Source organism: Chelonia mydas, chromosome 5, assembly GCF_015237465.2.
Source record: "Chelonia mydas isolate rCheMyd1 chromosome 5, rCheMyd1.pri.v2, whole genome shotgun sequence".
Lineage (NCBI taxonomy): Eukaryota > Metazoa > Chordata > Testudines > Cheloniidae > Chelonia > Chelonia mydas.
Genome location: NC_051245.2, coordinates 21,722,430 through 21,743,191, shown reverse-complemented (window position 1 = coordinate 21,743,191; position 20,762 = coordinate 21,722,430). Strand labels below are relative to the sequence as shown.

Here is a 20,762-nt window from a genome sequence, read left to right as displayed (position 1 = left end):
GGCAAAGTTTGTACCTTGGGGAAGTTTTTAACCTAAGCTGGTAAGAATAAGCTTAGGGGGTCTTTCGTGCAAGTCCCCACATTGTACCCTAGAGTTCAGAGTGGGGAAGGAACCTTGACACCTCCTGACATAACTCAAGGACTGTTAAGATCATACTTTGTAAACCAGAAATCAGTGAACTAAAACTGGCGTGTCAGAAACTAGGCTTAACTGGTGGACAAAATAATGAGAGGGCTATTCTAACCAGCACTCTTTTTGGTGGGTCCTTAAAGAAAGAGACTTTTGGGGGAAAATTCACTACTGGCACGAGTTTCATCATCATGATTGTTACCCCATCATTTCCTAGGACCTTGGACCTTCTTCATCCTAATTCTGACAGATGTCCTGAGCAGACCAGGATAGAGAGAGGGAGCCAGATGACATCACCACCTCCATCCATTGCAGTTGACTTCTGAACACCATCTGAGATGTGAGACTTTATCTCTTCCCCTACCCCCATATGTCCTTTTATTTCTCTACCTTACTTTTTCTTTCTCTCTCTCCTTTTTCCTTCTGTCTAATAAGAGTGTGGCTTTGCCAGCCAAGACTGTCTATTTTGCAACACTGCTGTAAGACTGTGACCCAAAAGAGGTGTCTAAAATAAATTCCCTAAACAGCTGGCAGCTGGTACGAGTTTGCCAGGTCTAGGAGTGCCTGATAAGACTGCGTGCTGTTCCTGTGTTTGTTCAGCAGTGAGGTTACAAGTGAGAGTCAACACCACAGATGGAAGCTGCATTTTTAATCTTTGCTGTTCTTTTCTTTCTCCCTTCCTTTGTGTTTGTCTTGTTATGGCTTTTAGGTTCCCTTTAACAAGAGCAGCTGCCCATCTCAACTAACTTTTCCCCAAAAAGGACAGTTATTACCATCTTTAATACCACCTAAAAGACTGCCAAATGGGTGGAGGGCAGGCCCGGAGGTTCCTTCTAAAGACCCTTTACAGCCAAAGAGAAAGGGTACAAGGGATAGTGTTAAAATTAAAGCCTCGTCTAATGCCCTTCGAAGCCTTCCACTGTTTTTCCTTCTTTTCTGTATCTTTAAGGACAAGTTGGAAGGATTTTTCAGAGGGTGTTTGCCATGGACCTGAGCCGGCAAACCCCCGCACCTGCTTGAATACTGTTTGAGGCTGTTCAGCCCATATATGCCATCTAAACTAACAGAACAGGCCCGCCTCTCCATGGATGCCACCTCCCCTCCGACTCCGCCCCCTCCAGAGGAGCCGTTTCCCTCCCTTTGTGGCGCCCCTCCGCTCTGCCGCCCACTCCTGGCCTGGGGGAGGCGGGGGGCGGGGGAAAGGAGGCGACTGAGAGCAGTGCGGGCGACGGAGTGACGCACTGACGAGGCAGAGGAAGAGAAGAGGGAGCGGGGCGTCCTGGGGGCGGGGCCTCTCCTTCCCTGTCCCCGCCCCCGCGAGCGGCGCTGACATGTAGCCCCGCGCTCAACTTTGCCCTTTGGCCAGCAGACTCCGCAGCCAATCAGGCAGCGCCCTGTTGGCCGTGCCGGGCTCCCCGTGGCAGAGTCCAAGATGGCGGTCTCCATGCAGCGGCGCTGCCAGGCTGGGGGGAACGTGCTTTGGGCCGCGTTGCTTTGCCTGGGCTGCCGCCTGCTCCTCCCCGCCGGGGCCAGCAGCCTGGGGGCAGCGGGAGGGGTCGCTGCCCAGCCGCACCGCCGCTTCGAGTACAAGTACAGCTTCAAGGGGCCGCACCTGGTGCAGGCGGACGGGTCGGTGCCGTTCTGGGTCCACACGGGCAGTAAGTATCCGCGGCCCGCGCTGGGGCGAGGAGTGACCTGTGCCCTCGCAACCCCCGGTAGCGCCAGTTGGGGGGGGGAGGGCGCCTGCTTCGTTGGCCCCGCCCCCCGCAGTACTGACCCCCTCCGGCTGAGGGGAGACCTGGGCTACCTCACCCCCCCACTTACGGCCCCCTCCGGCCCCGGGGGGCGCCTGGCCCCCTGGGCATTCCCTCGCTAGTGCTGGTCCCCTATGGCCCTGGGAGACGCCCGGCTCCGTTGGCGCGTCCCCGGGGGGCGCCTGGCTCTATGGGCATGATTCCCGGACTACTGGCCCCCATATGAGCGTGGGGACACCGCACACAAGCGTACGTGGAGCTTGAGGCTCTGTAGTCATAGTTATCCACAGTACCTAAGCTCCTCCCTCCCACCCACGGAGACCCTGGAGCAAAGCGTGGTGGGGGGTGTCTATAATCATAAACCCCCTGAAATCATCTCCTTGTGCCCTGTGCTGTGTCTGGTAGCACAACTGGCTTTGGGGATCACAATAAAAGTAGGTGAAGAATTCAGGGTGACTATTTTTTTAAAAAAAAGTTTCTCATCACTGTACTGTGGATGCAGCTCTATGTCATGACAACCAGGTATGTAGTGTAATTGCAACCCTGTTGGTCCCAGGATATTAGTGAGACAAGGTGCGTGAGGTAATATCTTTTATTGGCCCAACTTCTGTTGGTGAACGAGACAAGCTTTCAAGCCACACATAGGTTTTCTTCAGATCTTTGAAAGGTACTCCGAGCATCACAGCCAAATGCAAGGTGGAACAGATTGTGTAGCATGTGTAATTAACACACATTTTGAGGAAGCTTAAATTCATAACTGTACTATGATGCTTGGAATATATTTCCCCAATCTGAAGAAGAGCTCTGGTGACTCAGAAGCTTGTTTCTCGCACCAGCAGAAGTTGGGCCAATAAAAGATATTACCTCACCCACCTTGTTGCTCTGGTAAATATGGTGTCATTTGTGGCAGGGTGGAATGTCAAGTCACTTTAGAACAATTTTGTGGGAGAAAGACTGATGCACATGTAGTTAAATCTTTGGAATTAGTCCAGTGACAATATGACATCTGGTCTGTACGGCTATAAACAAATTAGGGTGTCCATACACAATTTCAAGAGGGTACCTGGCGACTTTGGTCGTGTCCTTGGCATATGCTTTCCTCACATTTATTGCATAAAAGAAACTTGGTGCTGATGGATTATCTTTCCATGATCTCCAAGCACTGTATTATTGTTAAAGAATTAAGCCTCACAATGCACCTTTTAGACAGGCAAGTAGAATCGTGCATCACAATTGTGGTATAAGAGAGGTAAAGGCAAAATCTACCATCTATAATTAGACACCTAAATAAGTGGTTTGACTCTTAAAAGGTGTGCTGAAAATGAAGCTACCAGTTCAGGTTCCTCAGCCAATTATTTTGAAGTGACTTGCTCAAGATCATGCAGGCAGTCAGTAGCAAGCTTGATAATAAAGCCATGTGTAAATAACCACTTGATAACTCTCCCATTTGCTGTTTATCTTCTACAGCAAATGTTTGTTATGTTAGCTCTTTGGCTGCAGAGCAGGATTAGGAGTTTCAGATTGTTTTTGGCCTCTTGTATGGATTTTGAACAAGTCACTTAACCTCTAGGTGCCTTAGCTGTAAAATTTTGACAATGAAATGTTAAATTTAAACATGTTGCTACTTTAATTGCCCCTTAACTGTTCAAATGTTAGGTTCTTAAAACTACAATCCGAAAACAGTTGGCTCTTCAGTTAGAGGGACCATCTATCTGCAAAATTATAAGGTAAAGTGTGCTTAGCAAATCCAGTATTTGCCTTATAATTGCAGGATGTGCTCTTCATGTTCTCTCATATGTTCACTGTTTTTTTCTTTTTTTCTCTTTTTCTTTTTCAGATGCCATACCTAGTGCAGATCAGATTCGAATAACTCCATCTTTAAAAAGCCAGAGAGGATCAGTGTGGACAAAAACCAAGTCCATATTTGAATACTGGGAGGTTGAGGTGACATTTCGAGTGACAGGGAGAGGCCGGATTGGAGCTGATGGACTAGTAAATAAACTTGATTTAATTTTGAAAACAAATTTGTTTGATAAATTTGAATCTTAATTTATTACTTTATTTAATTTCTGTGCACAGGCAATCTGGTTTACTGAAGGTCAAGGATTAGAAGGTCCAGTTTTTGGGGCAGCTGATACTTGGAATGGTGTTGGCATTTTCTTTGACTCTTTTGACAATGATGGAAAGGTTAGTTGGAAGCAAACTCTTGTAATAAAGGTTCCAGAATGGTTTCACTTTTACCATTTTGTGTTCACGCATGGTTATACTTTTTGTGAAAAATTTGCTGTTTTATATTGGGTTTTTTTGGTTTTCAGTTAGATGCAGGTTTAAAAAAAAAAGAGAAAATGAAGCTTTACAACTTTTCTGTTATGCAGTTTCCGAAAAGACTCCTTTTTGACCAGGCTATGGGTTTTTTTTTTTTTTTTTTAAATGCTGAAGCTTGAAAGATGAACCTTGCTGTAATTGAGGATCAGTTCCTTTGATAGATTTGAAGGAAAAATGGTTTTGATAGTTAAACATTTTGAAACCCCTTGTATTTTATTAGGTCTAAATGTTTATGCGTTAGGAGAGGGATACTGGCATATGTATGCAGATCAGGAAGTGCATGTTTTTGAAGCTTTGCGTGACCACTGCTTCTTTATTTTAGATTCTTCTGCATCCAACTGCTCTGTACTCTACCTAAATAATACAGCATGGCGGTTTTTTTTCCTAATCTGAGACATTTCAATCTCTCTCAGTCCAAATTTCCTATTTGCTTGGATTTTTTTTGTCCCAGAATGATGCAGACTTTCTACATCACAGGAAGTTTTAAAAATAACTGGCCAGAATACTCCCTTGCTCCTCAGGCAGTTTTAGTTCTGTCCTCCCTAGCTGGAGGAATGGGTAGTGAGGTGTTTTCTAGATTCCTTGTCCCTGTCTACTCCTCGGTACCTTTCCACTATCTGGAAAGTGGTTTCTTAACTCCTAAGTGCTTACTACTTTTATAGGCACTGTTATGGTACTACCAAGAAGTATACCTGTGCCCCTGGTATTTTCTGGTTTTAAAAAAAAAAGTAACAGTAGGGAACTAAATGTATATAAAAATTCTGTTAGGGCAAGGGCATCATTAAGGTTGAATAGTTAAAATGAGTAATGTAATACAGTTGTTAATGTTCCTACAGTGATGTTAACTTTGCATGTATATCCCTGTGTTTTTTCTTATCTAAATATTAAGGCATTTTTGACATCCTAAAATATACAGAATTTGCAGTGTGATCAAGTTGCTTTAGGGATCCAAACTTTTGTGTCATTTGTTGAAGATGTTTTGTAATAATGTCCAACTATGTGAACTTTTTCTTTTTTTTTTTGGTAATTCTAATAAGCAGGTGAGTCTTATGGATTCTGATAGTCAGACTGTACACAGTAGACAGACTAGAATAAATTCTTCAATTTTGAAATACTGTCAGAACTATCTGTACATATGTTAACCACACCTATTAATACACAGCACAGAAGTTTAAAGACCACAGGTGAGATTTTATGTAGTACCTCTAAAGGGTATAGCACAGAACTCACAGCCTGGGGACAAGGGGTAAGGGTGCCTTTAAGTCACCATTATGTTCCCCCAGTTTTGGGAAGGTCTAGGAACCAGAGTGGACCCTGGCATCTAATTTGATAGCCCTGGAGGACTGAGTTGTGGCATCCTGTCAGTGCTGCTCAGAATTGCCATAGCATTATGTCTCGGAATGTATTCTACACTGAGATTTTTGAGCGGGTCCACAGAAGACAACCTGTGGCTGTCTTCCTCAGTTCCTGTGCCAGAGGAGTCCTCTCTCTGGCTGGATCCAAATCTATTTGATTGTCTTTACATAGCTTTGGCCCCTTAACGCTGCATATGGGGAGGGGAGCGGAGGTAAGAATCGAGCCACCCCAAAGTCTCATGAATCATGCCCTCAAAATCATGAAATTGATTTAAAAATCACAAGGTTTTTTAAAATTCTCTCTCTCTGCCTTCTGCTTTTTGAGCCTTAAGTTTCACTTGTGTCTCTTTTTTCCATATTTTCTCTGCAACCATGGTGGCAAGAATTTTTTTTGTGTGTCTTTTTTTAAATGACAACTCAGATTCTCATTATTTCAGGAGCTGGAGCTTTAGAAAAAACACCAAATATCACAAGACTTGTGATAATATTGTGGGATAATATTGCGGGATAATATTGCAATCCCATCATCTGATGTTAAGATCTCTTTAAGGAGCAAAAATTGTCTTTTTATTCTCTTTGATTTTGATTTCTTTGGCTCTTTTCAAGGCATTATATCTCCTATTTCCAGACATGACCTTTTACAGAAATCAGCTTGCTGGTTAACAATTAATGCAGAATGCTTCAAGTTAGCAGCTCATGTAATCTCTTCTAAAATACTTAAAATCTTAATTACTGTTCATTAGCCTTTGAAATGTGAATAATTTGTAAACTTAGTCTGAACTATGTGCAAATATTTTAAAAACTCACTAGTCCCAGTTGAATATTGACACTTTTAAACTTAAATGAACAATTAAATGGTACTAATAAAGTATTTTAATTTCACTAAAACACTTAGGCCACGTCTACACTGCACACCTTAAAACAGCCCAGCTGTGCCGCTGCAGCCATGCCATTTTAAGGTGCGCACTGTAGCCACTCTTTGTCGCCGGGAGAGAGCTCTCACAGTTACAAAATAAAACCACCCCGAATGAGGGGCAGTAGCTTCGTCGACAGGAGAGTGGCTTACGATAGTGAAGCGCTGTTCGTTGCTGTGCTTTTCCTCTTTTTTTGCTCAGGGGTGCAAAAAAAATAGTTTTATCAAGGAATGTCTTTTCACATCCCTGAGCGACAAAAGTTTTAATGACGAAAGTGTAAGTGTAGACATGGCCTAACTCCAGGATAAACACTGACCTAATTGAATGTGGTTGTATAATTAACCTACAAGATTAAATGTAGCCATAGAAAAGCAGAAATAATTGTTTTGTTTTTTTGTTTTTGTTAAGTATAATTCCCTATAGTCCTCACACACTAGGAACTTTTTTGTATTTTGTCATGCTGCAGGGACACAGTCAAATAGGTTACGGTCTGTAGTGGGGTGGGCAAACTTTTTGGCCCGAGGGCCACATCGGGGTTACAAAATTGTATGGAGGGCTAGATAGGGAAGACTGTGCCTCCCCAAACAGCCTGGCCCCCGCCCCCATCTGCCCCCTCCCACTTCCCACCCCCTGACTGCCCCCCTCAGAACCCCCGACCCATCCAACGCCCCGCTGCTCCTTGTCCCCTGGCTGCCCTCTCCCAGGACCCCCCGCCCCTAACTGCGCCCCTGGGACCCATCCTGTATCCAGCCCCCCGCTCCCTGACTGCCCTGACCCCTGTCCACACCCCCGCCCCCTAACAGGCCCCTCGGGACCTCACGCGCTATCCAACTCACCTGTTCCCCATCCCCTGACTGCCCCCAGGGACCCCCTGCCTCTTATCCAACCCCCCAGGACCCCTACAATGCTGCTCAGAGCGGGAGGAGCTTGCAGCCCAGCCAGAGTCCGCTGCGCTGCCAGCAGGAGCGGCGGGCCAAAGCGCTGCCTGCATGGCAGTGTCACTGTGGGGGAAGGAGGACACGGGGAGGGGCTGGGGGCTAGCCTCCCCGGCTGGGAACTCAAGGGCCGGGCAGGACGGGCCCACAGGTCAGATGTGGCCCGCAGGAAGTAGTTTGTCCACCTCTGGTCTATAGTCAGAACTTATTTTAAAAGATTTGCTTAAAAAACAAAACTGCTGGAGACTTTAACATGGAGGAATTCCCAAATACAATTCAAGAACAATGGGGGGGAAAAAGTGAACTCCAAATTTATATTTCTATTTTAGATTTCTTTCCTTCTTTCTAAGGGCATTTCCTTACTCTTTCTCAAAGGAGTATGTTGTAGAGAATGCAAAGAATTATATAAAAAGAAAAGGAGTACTTGTGGCACCTTAGAGACTAACCAATTTATTTGAGCATGAGCTTTCGTGAGCTACAGTTCACTTCATCGGATGCATACTGTGGAAACTGCAGAAGACATTATATACACAGAGACCATGAAACAATACCTCCTCCCACCCCACTCTCCTGCTGGTAATAGCTTATCTAAAGTGATCATCAAGTTGGGCCATTTCCAGCACAAATCCAGGTTTTCTCACCCTCCACCCCCCCACCCCCCCAAACTCACTCTCCTGCTGGTAATAGCCCATCCAAAGTGACACTGTGTGGTTTGTGAGTTTGGGGTGGGGCGGGGCGGGGGGTGGAGGGTGAGAACCTGGATTTGTGCTGGAAATGGCCCAACTTGATGATCACTTTAGATAAGCTATTACCAGCAGGAGAGTGGGGTGGGAGGAGGTATTGTTTCATGGTCTCTGTGTATATAATGTCTTCTGCAGTTTCCACAGTATGCATCCGATGAAGTGAGCTGTAGCTCACGAAAGCTCATGCTCAAATAAATTGGTTAGTCTCTAAGGTGCCACAAGTACTCCTTTTTCTTTTTGCGAATACAGACTAACACGGTGTTACTCTGAAAGAATTATATAGAATTCTAGTGGAATAATATGTACTTTGAGGGGAGGGAAGGAATTTTTTTCACCTTTTAGGGGTCTCCCAAACTCCATGTTTTCTGCATAACTAATTCATCTTTTCAACCCTTGGAGGCTTTCAGTTAGTATGGTGTTGTAAATCTTATATCTTTTTAGTTTCTTCCAAGCTTATAACAACTTAAACTAACACTTTCAAATATATCTCTGTCTGTCTGTTATATGTATAGTCTCTTAGAAGTTATTTGTAAGTGGTTTTTTTTATGAATGTAATGAAGTCAACTTAGATTCATAGATTCCAAGACCAGAAAGGACCATTATGATGATCTAGTCCAACCTCTTGTATAACACGGGCCATAGAACTTCCCCAAAATAATTTCTACAGCACATCTTTTAGAAAAACATACCATCTTGATTTAAAAATTCAGTGATAGAGAATCCACCACTACCTTTGGTAAATTGTTCCAATAGTTAATTGTTCTCACGGTTAAAAAATTTGTCTTATTTCCAGTCTGAATTTGTCTAGCTTCAACTTCCAGACATTGGATTGAATTATGCCTTTCTCTGCTAGATTGAAGAGCTCACTATTAAATATTTGTCCTCCATGTAGATAATATATGGATTGTAATCAAGTCACCCCTTAAACTAAATAGATTGAGCTCCTGGAGTCTATCGCTATAAGGCACGTTTTCTAATCCTTCAATAATTTACATGGCTCTTCTCTGAACCCTGTCTAATTTATCAACGTCCTTCTTGAATTGTGGGCACCAGAACTGGACACAGTATTCCAGCAGTGGTCACACCAGTGCCAAATTCAGAGGTAAAATACCCTCTTTACTCGTTCTTGAGATTCCCCACTTTATGCATCCCAGGATCGTATTGGCACTTTTGGCCACAACGTCACACAGGGAGCTCATGTTCAGCAGATTATCTTCCACCCCAAATCTTTTTCAGTTATTGCTTCCCAGGATACAATTCCCAATCACTCAAGTAGGGCCTGCATTTTGTTACTAGATGTATACATTTACATTGTTTGCTTGTGCTCAGTTTACCAAGCGATCCAGATTGCTCTACATCAGTGATCTCTCCTTGTCGTTATTTACTACTCCCCCAATTTTTTGTGTCCTTTGCAAATTTTATCAGTGATGATTTTGTTTTCTTCCATGTCATTGATAAAATTTTTTAAATAGCATGGGGCCAAGAGCTGGAAACAGGCCCATTCAATGACTGTCGCCTGTTTATAGTTACATTTTGAGAACGATCAGTTAGCCAGTTTTAATCCATTTAATGTGAACCATGTTTGTTTTATATTGTTCTAGGTTTTAATCAAAATGTCATGATGTACCAAGTCAAATGCCTTACAGAAATCTGAGTATGTTATGTCAATGCTATGACCTCATCAACCAAAATTATACTCTCATCGAAAAAGATGAGTTAGTTTAACAGGACCTGTTTTCCATAAACCCATGTTTATTGGCATTAATTACATTACCCTTGTTTAATCAAGACTTGTATCAGCCACTCCATTATGTTGCTCAGGATCGATGTCAGGCTGACAGGCCTATAATTACTCAGGTCATCCTGTTACCTTTTTAAAAATTAGCAGACCATTAGCTTTCTTCTAGTCTTCTGGAATTTCTCCAGTGCTCCAAGACATATTGCAAATCAACATTAATGGTCCAGTGAGCTCATCAGCCAGCTCTTTTAAAGCTCTTGGATGCTTGTTATCTGAACCTGCTAATTTTAAAATGTCTAACTTAGCAGCTTTTGTTTAACATCCTCCAAAGATACTAGTGGAATGGAGGGTCAGTCCTTTACCCACTGCTCCTGTTGTTGTGTAACCAAAGGCAGACGTGCTTATTTCTCCCATGAGTATATAGTGTTTAGGAATGAAATGCTGTATCTTTATTGGATTTGATCATCTTTCAACTAATACCTTCTGTTTTTATTTTTAAATTATCAAATTGCAAGAATAAATAGTAAATATGAAAATAGCCTGCCCATAACTGAACGCCTGTACTTTTTTTTCCCACTAACAGATCTTTTCTAGAACAAAAGCAGGGTGCCGTTCTTTGTGTTGACTGACACAGTGCCATTTCATCAAACTGTTCAGTTTTCCTACTCCCGTCCCACCAAAGCTGCATCAGAGTTAAGACTTTGGCTGTCTCCATAGCCTACTACCGTGGTGTTGGGAAGGCTGTTAATGAAATTGTATATTGAATCTGTTTATAATTTGTAAAATTACTTCATTTTAAATTTTAAAACCCTGTTTGTTCATATGGTTTGTCTTTCAGAAAAACAATCCATCAATAATTGTTGTAGGCAACAATGGAAAACTCCTTTATGACCATCAGAAGTAAGTCTGTTAATTTTGTTTGAATGAGATAGACCTGTAGTACTGAATGCTGAAATGTTCAGAGGCTTTTTAAACAAGGTTGAAGACACTTAATTATTATTGGTAAGAGAATGTCAAATAGTTTTTGTTGTGTCCATGTAGGTGCACATGCCAGTCTGTGTGTGTGTATGTTATAATATAACTGCATTGATTGAAATCACTTAGAAGCATACACTTTTCCAACAGATTCTTCTTCCATGGAGAGGTTGAATTTGAGTAGAACTATAAAACGCTTTTTTTGTGTGTTGATGGTTCACTAGTATAATTTAATAGCTTTGAATTTTATTTTATCTGTTGTGAATTTAGCAGAAGCTGCACAGGAGCGCCAAAATTTTTTAAAAAATAGCATAGTGAATGTTGTGGTAATATAATACCGAGTGTACTGGGACAAGGTGGCTCAAATAAATAGGTGAGGAACAGAACCTTTCACCTGTAGATCACTCATTCAGATATGCCACAAATTCTCAGTGATCACAAGTAGCTTCCAGTTTATAACTGTGACACCTTTGTGAAATGAATTGGTGGTCTTATTCCTATTCCTGATGGACGAATGTCTACATCACATTTGGCACCCTTGTTAGCTATCTGAATAGAGAGGTGGTCCCTCTGGGTCAGTACTGAAGCACATTGGAAAGGTAGCATTGGGAAGCTTGTACTGCCTCTGCCCATGCTTGTGTCCTGTGCTAAAGGACTTCACTTCCAGTGCTGTCAATCCTAAACCTTTTGGAAATGCAAAACTTAATTTAACTATCCAGAGGGCTTTTGTTCTTGGAAAGATTTGCTTGACATTTGTAATCCACTAAAATAATGAAATTTTCATGCCTTTTTTTCTAGCTAGTACATAGTAAAGATGTAGTTCTGTAAGCAGATTCTCTTCTTTCGTAGTGATGGTTCCACACAAGCATTGGCATCTTGTCAGAGAGATTTTCGTAACAAGCCCTATCCTGTCAGAGCAAAGATTATATATTACGAAAAAACACTAACTGTAAGTACTTTGGTAGTCTTGAGATAACGCAGTACATTATTCAACTTCTGGAGCTTTAAGAGTTCAAGAAAATTTCATACTTAATTTAAAAAAAAAAAAAAGGCAAGTGAACTGTAGAACTTATGAAGATGAGGGACTGATAGAAATCAGAGAAACGTATAGTGTGGACAGCCACTCTGCAAGCTTCCTTAACTCTGCTATGCACCTGCAACATTCTTGCTTCTACATTCCGAGGCTGCTTTTGGCAGGTATGTCCAGTTTTGGTGTTTTTTATGATGTAAGGAAATGTCCAAGAAATTGTTTTAAGTTTGTGATGGAATGAACCCACTCTGGATTAAGAAATGGCACTAGGATGAGGTAGCTATGAAATACACGTTCTATTTTTAACCTTAATTCTGGGCTTCCATAAAATGTGCCAAGTACCAAGTTCCAGCTAATTAATATGTTCAACTCTTTTGCTTTGGGGTAAAAGTAGTAAAAGATGTCCTCCAAAAAGCAAACACCAGGAAGCCTCAGAAAAGATGCATCTTTCCTGGAGCCCTTTATTGAGTGGGCCCTGACACTTTCACCAATACTTTAGATCTCAGGGCTGTTAGCTCAAGCAACTCAGTGCATTTTGTGGTGAAGGAGGCCCTCTCTAAGCCTTGGTTGTACATTGAAGCCAAGCTTTTGAGTGGCATCATAAAGCATATAGGAAATTATTACATTTGTCAGAACTTGTGTAATACTCTTGCATGCTGGATAATAGAACTACTTTCTGAATTCTGTAGACTCTACTTGTATTACTCCAGGGATGCTTAGACTGAGGCTCGGGAGCTGCAGGTGGCTCTTTAATGTGTCTTATGGCTCTTTGCAGCATGATATTAAAACACTGTGATTTGGTTAATAACTTACGTTAATTAATCAGGATGCTTTTACTATGCTATTACTCAATTGTAGTTGATAAAATAATACTTGGTCAGTCATTTTGCTGTGAGAATAACATAAATTAGGGCTAAGTGATTTAAATAAATTGTATTCTATTATTTTTTTAATATTTTTGGATGTTTTGTACATTTTCAAATGTGGTGTTTTCAATTAGAACACAGAATACAAAGTGTACAGTCCTCACTCTATATTTTTGATTACAAGTATTTGCACCTAATACAAGTACTTCACTGCAATCTCTTTATCATGACAGTTGGACTTACAGATGTAGAATTATGTACAAAAAATAACTGCATTCAAAAACAAAATAGTGTAAAATTTTAGAGGTGCAAGTCCACTTAGTCCTACTTCTTGTTCAGCCAATCAGTAAGACAAACAAGTTTGTTTACATTTACAGGAGATAATGCTGTCCACTTCTTGTTTACAATGTTACCAGAAAATGAGAACAGGCATTTGCATGGCACTGTTGTAGCCGGCATTGCAAGATATTTACATGCTAGGTGCGCTACAGATTCGTATGTCCCTTCCAGCGGACATGTCCATGTGGATGATGGGTTCTGGTTGATAACAATCCAAGGCAGTGCTGCCCGACACATGTTCATTTTCATTATCTGAGTCAGATGCCACCAACAGAAGGTTCATTTTCTTTTTTGGTGGGTCAGGTTTTGTAGTTTCTGTATCAGAATTGCTCTTTTAAGATTTCTGAAAGAAAGCTCCACACCTCATCCCTCTCAGGTTTTGGAAGGCACTTCAGGTTCTTAAACCTTGGGTCAAGTGCTGTAGCTATCTTTAGCAATCTCCCATTGGTACCTTCTTTGCGTTTTGTCAGATCTGCAGTGAAAGTGTTCTTAAAATGAATAACATGTGCTGGGTCATTATCCGAGACTGCTATAACACGAAATATATGGCAGAATGCGGGTAAAACAGAGCAGGGGACATACAGTTCTCCCCCAGGTAGTTCAGTCACAAATTTAATTAACGCATTATTTTTTAACGAGCATCATCAGCATGGAAGCATGTCCTCTGGAATGGTGGCCAAAGCATGAAGGGGCATACGAATGTTTAGCATATCTGACACATGAATACCTTGCAATGCTGGCTACAAAAGTGCCATGCAAATGCCTGTTCTCATTTTCTGGTGACATTGTAAACAAGAAGAGAACATATCTCCTGTAAACGTAAACAAACTTGTTTGTCTTACTGATTTACTGAACAAGAAGTGGGACTGAGTGGATTTGTAAGCTCTGAAGTTTTATATTTTGTTTTTTGAGTGCAGTTATGTAACCAAAAACACCTACATTTGTAAGTTGTGCTTCACGACAAAGATTGCACTACAGTACTTGTATGAGGTGAATTGAAAAATACTTTTTTGTTTATTAAACTATTTAGTAAATTTTAATTGGTATTCTATTGTTTAACAGTGCGATTAATTGCGATTAATTTTTTTTGTGTTAATCTCATGAGTTAACTGTGATGAGTTGACAGCCCTAATATAAATGTGTTTTGATATATATTTGAGATATAAGTATTTCCCCTGTCACACTGTTTAAATATGCATATATAGTACTATGATAAATGAAGCCGTGAATTCTCCCCACTGTGGTTCTTTTGGGTAATGTTGATCACTAATTTGGCTCCTGAACCACTGACCTCTGAATATCACTGACTTGGGGAGCTAGCTTTGAATCAGAATTTTTTTTTTTTCTCCACTGCTACACTTTGGAAAATTAAGTTCTAACTGCTTTCTTTCACTGTTGGTGTCCTTTGGTATAAAAGATCTGTATTTCATAGCCTGTATGTCTAATGTCTAATCTTATAGATTTATAAAATAAAGAAATAAAGCATTTGCTGCATACTCCATAATTAGAACTTTAATAGCTAAAATTATGAGGAGTTTTACTACTTATTTCTAGAGCCTCTTTCTAACTTACCTAACGCACTTCGCTTTATGCGAGTTCTATGCTAATTTAAACTGGCATGTTTTGAGCATCAAATTCAAATTTGTAGTTGTAATCTAGGTGTCTGTCTTTCTAGGTAATGATTAACAATGGCTTTACTCCGGATAAAGAAGACTATGAATTTTGTGCTAAAGTGGAAAATATGATACTACCATCGCAAGGGTACTTTGGAATATCTGCAGCAACAGGGGGGCTTGCAGGTAATATTTTTCACTGTATTTAAGTTTGAGGTCCATGTTGATGAGCTGTGATGTAAAGGGCTTCAGTAAATCATTACTTGGCAACTGACATTTTAAGATAGAATGAGGCTAGTTGTAAATGACGGGATGTTGAAGCGGTTGGTATGGAATGATGGTGGCGAGCTGAAAGTAAGAGTCTAGGCTGTGCTGGCCAAGATAACTATTTGGCCTGTGTGAAATGAATTGCTGATCATGCTCTAGTGTCTATTAAACAACTAGCCCAGCTGCAAAGCTGTCACCCTAATTAGCACTACTTGGAGCCCTTGTTGGTGACCCACTGTCCCTACAGATAAGGACTGCATATTAGCAGGATAGTCTGAAAAAGCTTGCGCGACTGCTGTCTGTGCTGCACCTGTTTTATGGATGTGAAATCAAGAAGCCAGCACTGCGCAATGCCTGAGTAATTGGTCCTTGTGTAAGGATCAATTCTGGGTTTGTGTGAGTAATGGAATGAATGTTGTCAACCAGTGGACGGCACAGTTACTATTGCAGTCTTCCTTTACTGTGGTTTCTGGCCACATAATATAGATGCAGTGGTCATGACCTCCCCCCAAACCACCTTTTATGCTTTGGCCTATTTGTGGCTAGAGCAGAGACTCCTTTAACTGTATGGAGAAGGACACCTGCCTGTGCCACCTCCACTCCTTGCTCCCTGTGCAGTCCCACTGCCCACGCTCTGCATCTCGGTGAATTTTAGAGGACTTCAGTCTCCAACAGTATTAACTGAACACCATTCATGAGTACTAAGCTCACAGGGAAAAAAAAAAATCTTGAGGGTATATATCAAAGGAATTGTTGAAAAAATAAACTTTTTAAAAACAAACACCATCTATTTGTTTAGGTTTGAGATTTGCAACTTGGCAGTTCCATCCCAAATTAAACAAAGGAGTATTAGAACATTTTAAAGCTGCCAGACAGACTGTACTTCCCAACTTCTGTGTGTATATGTGTGTGTGTGTGCGCATATATGTATGGGGTGGGTAGGCAGGGGACGTGTGGAAGGGAAATTATCTAATATATTAGTTAGTGTAACTTTTTAAAGTAAACTTTAACTTCTATACAGTACTTTAAAAAGTTACAAATACAAGACTTTTCTCACTTCTTCAGTCTTTGGTATGCCATTCATCATTCATACAAATTCAAGTGACCAACTAATGAGAAATGAGATAGCGTACCACAAAATCCAAACCATCAAAAGAAGGCTAGACTTGTATTGTAGTAAATCAGAAACTTCCATAATAAATTATAATGTGTTAGAAAAAATATTTCATAACTAGTAGTGGTAATTTAAATACTAGTTTATTCAGACTAATTTGTTGTATTTACTTTTTATCCAGATGACCACGATGTACTGTCTTTCCTAACTTTCCAGTTGACTGAGCCTGGGAAAGAAGCAGTAAGCATCTTTATGCACTAGAATATATTAATTTTACAGATGTGCATATGTTCAGCATGTGGCTGGGAGTCCATTAAAATGTCAGCATTGAAGCACCTTATTTCATGTTTTTCTTTTCTGTTTCAAAATGTTGATGTGGGTATACAGTCTACTATCTTGGGAAAATGAGACGAATACAGTATAACATCTGAATAGTAAAATGGGGAAAAAATCTTAGACTAGACACTTTGAAAGGGCACTGAATTAAATTGCATAGCTTTAAAAACAAAATATACCCATTTTGTCATATTTATATTAATAGTGAAAATTTTAAAATTGTATTTTTCACTATTTCTCTTTTCTGGAAAATGCTTCACCAGTTTCACTTTCTACTTCGCATGGCTCTTGTTTTGTACTGTAGTATTTGTTCACAATGTCTGTCTGTCTCTCTCAGTTGAAAGTTCTGATGTTTCTAACTGGAAAAAAAAAAATTCCCACAAACACAGTTGGAAAAATTAAAAGTGGTAGGAATCACATTAGGGATCGTAGTCTCTTATAATATCAACTTTACACTCTGAAGTATGTGTTTCCATAAGTTTTAGATCTTCTAGCAAGTAGTATGAGCGTTGAAGCATGTTTGTTTTGCCTCGGAATGTGAATAAATCTTGACAAGAGAGCCCCTGGGAGATGAGATTTGTTGGAAAGAAGACTGAAAATTTTGAGGATTTCTAGTAATATCTTGCTTTTAAAAATTGTTTTAAAGCCTATCCCAGATGCAGAAATTCCTGAACAGGATAAGGAGAAATATCAAGAGGAGTTTGAGCATTTTCAACAAGAACTAGATAAAAAGAAGGAAGAATTTCAGAAGGATCATCCTGACATGCAAGGGCAACCAGGCAAGTTAAACTAACAAATTATTAATTGTCAGGGAAAACACATTATTAAACTTGTAAGATGATCATATGCATGTTCACAATTACCTTAGCTGTGCCAGTGTATTTAGAACTGGGGCCAAGTCCCATAAATTCTGAGATCCCCCAACTCCCTTTATGTCAATTACTATATCCAGAAGATCTTTGGACTTCTCTATGCCAAGGGATTGCTGAAATATTAACAGACATGTATGATGTTCCTTTGTAACTGAGGGAGCAAATAGAAGTCTGTGGAGTGTTGGGTGGACAAGTGGCTTTTTAAAGGGCTCGGAAAAAAGTTTGACAGTTTCTTGAACATGCATTGAGAAAACTAACCTCTTCTGCTGATCTGAAAGTAAGGAGCCAGGCAAATGTTTTCTGTGGATCCGCTTTCTATCTGTGATGTGTTGGTGGTTAAGGCCCTAATTCAACAGTCCATCCCAATTCAGTAAAGCCTTTGAGCATATGTTTAACTTCAAGCAGATATTTGAGTCCCTTTAACTTCAACTCTGCAGAAATAACTAGCACTGAAATATTTAAAAATACCAGTAACTCATGTTAACTTTCAAATCCTAACCCTGAGGTATGGCCTAAGTATATTGTATACCATACCTCTAATAAATAGGATTACCAAATTATTATTGTCATGGTATTTAAAATATAAGTACCTAACAGTAGGCTCCTAAACCCATATTTAGGATCCTTCACATGTAGCTCCCAGGGACTTAAATGAGATTTGTGAGTGAGCTGGTCTTAAATTCAGGTCATTTATATTTAGATGCCTAAATATGGATTTAGGTACCCAGTTTAGAAAATTTTAGCTATACCAGGTCTGCTGCTAGGATCATCTGTTCTGTCCAGTCATATGACCACTCTGCCCCCCAGTTTGCATTCCTCCACTGACACCTGCTTTCCCACTGTATCAAATTCAAGCTTCTTGTCTTCACTTTATGACCATCTACCATTTTAGCCTCAACTTGCCTTTCAAATCAGATTCACAGTTGACTTCAGCTTTTGCTTTGCTACTGAATGCTGGTTTTGATTGACTGCTTTTCTCCCATTCCCACATTGCTTGAGAAGAACTCCTGTCAAAATTTGGAAAGAGTCCTCTTTATCTCAAATTTCTCCTTTAAAATGTGTACTTCTACGATTATTCCTTCAAATCTCTCCTGATGGACAGTGGTTAGGCTGGTGACTACTGAGGCCACTATGACTACTAGTTTACGTGAACTTGGCTGTCCATATTATTACCTTGTCCTTCTTGCTCATTGTCAGAATCGCAGCTTGAGCTTTCTGAAGCAGGGACTGTCTTTGGTTGGGGTTTTGTTTTTTTACTGTGACTAATACACAGGGTGGATTTGATTTAAATCAAATGGAATTAAATCATGATTTAAATCACTAGTCAGGAAGACGTGATTTAATCATGGTTTCCTACATAAAAGTGCATCCTTGTTGGTTGTTATAACCTTAATACATATTCTTCACAACTCAGAGATAGATGTAGATTTTATTTTTAGAAGGTACACACTATACATTTTTAAACAGTGATTTATTTTGAAAGCTTTTCAGATTAGTTTTACAGCTATATCAGAAAATGAATGATTGTTATTTCATTTACCAAAGGTAATTGAAGCACATTATGAAGTCATTGGGAGGTGAACTATCTCCAATTCAACAGGTTAATCATTAATATTTGGTGCATTTTCTTGCCATGCTGTATTAGGAGGAGAACATAACCAGACAGTCATTTAAATTGTTTTATTTAACTAAAACAACAACGTTAAGTATTCTGGATTTTTTTTCCTCAACAGCAAACGTACAGTATTTTAACAAAACAAGCATATGTCCCTCGCTTCTCACATTTATCTCCAGACTTCTTCTCCTTGTCCAGATCTATTCCACCCCCAACAATCTTCTATTCACTGAACTTTCTGAAACTTTGCACTTTTAGAGAGAGGTAAGGGTTTGACTCTGTGTACACAAATTTGCCGAGGGACAATAGGCTTGAGGTCTGTTGTTTCTCACCTCTATATATTTATTTTTATTTAACAACATTTTTGCTGTTAACAAGAATGTTACCTCTGGAGACACAAATCCACAGTTTGAGAACTGCAAAACTAAGCATCTCTGATGGTATCCTCTAGACTGAGCACTGAGTCCCATTGGGTAGATAGAAAGATTAACCTAAATCTATATAGAAGCCCCTGGAACCTCAAAAGATTGGGTCCCTAATCCATGAACTATTGGAACTCATTTACAAAACTTTTCTTAAACATTACGTGACTATATTGTCTCATACTATAGAATTAGAATTTATAATCCCTATTCCATGATGAGATATCTTTGAGCTATAATGTAACTTAATTAAAACTATCTTTAGATAAAACACTTTTTGAGGAAAAAACTTATCAAAAAAATCTGATTTAAATAAAAAAAAATCATTGATTTTTTTTTTTTTTTTATCCACCCTGCTAATAAAAAGGGGCTCTATTCCTAGGCTGGGGTCTTGAGGTGCTGCAGGTATTAATATAAATGCAAAAATGAGTGTACTCATAATCCCTGGGTGTTTTTAGGGGCTGAGGTGAAATGACAGTCTATGGCATATGAATATGCATGCACATATTTGACTATCTGAAAATGGGGAACTATAATCTACTTATTTTTGTTTTGTTAGCGGATGATTTCTATGAAACTGTAAGTGATCGTGAATTGAGACAAATCTTTGAAGGGCAGAATCGAATTCATCTTGAAATCAAGCAGCTTAATAGGCAGTTGGACATGATTCTCGATGAGCAGAGGAGATATGTCTCTGCAGTAACAGAAGAGATTGCCAAAAGAGGAGCTGGTATTCCAGGCCAACAAGGACAGGTGAACTCAAAATTCGTGTCATTAATATGTTGACATGAATTCAATCATGTAATCAGTTTACTTTTTTCTACATGCATAGCACTGTACTCTGGCATTGACCATTTTTGTGGTTTGTTTTTTCAGGTCTCCCAACAAGAGCTTGACACTATTGTGAAAACTCAAGAGGAGGTCCTCAGACAAGTGAATGAAATGAGGTAAGCGTGTGTCCTTGTTGAAGACCTGATTCAGATCTCTTACACTGGTTTTACAAAGGTCTAACTCCATTTTTTACTTCATTTTAATTCTTTCTGATTTAAACCAATGTAGGTCCGGTCAAACTCAAATCTGAAAAATTCGTACATGAGTCTAGAGGGACCTTCGTGTACAGACAGTAGTTAAGTGAGCCTCTTCATATGTCTCTTACATACATACGTAAATGAAGGATTAAGATTTCAGGTGTTACTCTGACAATACGAGGTTAAAGGGATGACACAGCTGGCAGTCTAGTCAATTTTTTAAAAAGGTTTCAGGTTACTGCGCTTGCCTCTGAGTCCCTGTGTCAATTTTTCTGTTTTTACAATCTAATTTTCCTGTGTTTTTTTTGTTCTTAAAAGAGTAAGCTTCTTCCTTGTTTCATTGTGGAAAAGGAGCTACGCAAACCGGGAAACTGACTGTGAAGGGGAAACAG

The 20,762-nt window shown here is 40.1% G+C and overlaps 1 protein-coding gene across 1 annotated transcript in view; it reads left to right on the top strand.

Moving 5' to 3' along the window:
* Positions 1 to 1,301: 1,301 nt before the first annotated feature.
* The window catches only part of LMAN1 (lectin, mannose binding 1), a 32,063-nt gene continuing 12,602 nt past the window's right edge, over positions 1,302 to 20,762 (top strand). Inside the window, exons 1-10 of the mRNA XM_007069425.4 lie at positions 1,302 to 1,787; positions 3,721 to 3,875; positions 3,963 to 4,070; positions 10,732 to 10,793; positions 11,718 to 11,817; positions 14,779 to 14,902; positions 16,279 to 16,337; positions 17,080 to 17,212; positions 19,902 to 20,095; positions 20,219 to 20,289. Coding sequence (XP_007069487.2) covers positions 1,562 to 1,787; positions 3,721 to 3,875; positions 3,963 to 4,070; positions 10,732 to 10,793; positions 11,718 to 11,817; positions 14,779 to 14,902; positions 16,279 to 16,337; positions 17,080 to 17,212; positions 19,902 to 20,095; positions 20,219 to 20,289 — 1,232 coding nt within the window. The 5' untranslated portion in view covers positions 1,302 to 1,561. The remainder of the gene's footprint in view (positions 1,788 to 3,720; positions 3,876 to 3,962; positions 4,071 to 10,731; positions 10,794 to 11,717; positions 11,818 to 14,778; positions 14,903 to 16,278; positions 16,338 to 17,079; positions 17,213 to 19,901; positions 20,096 to 20,218; positions 20,290 to 20,762) is intronic.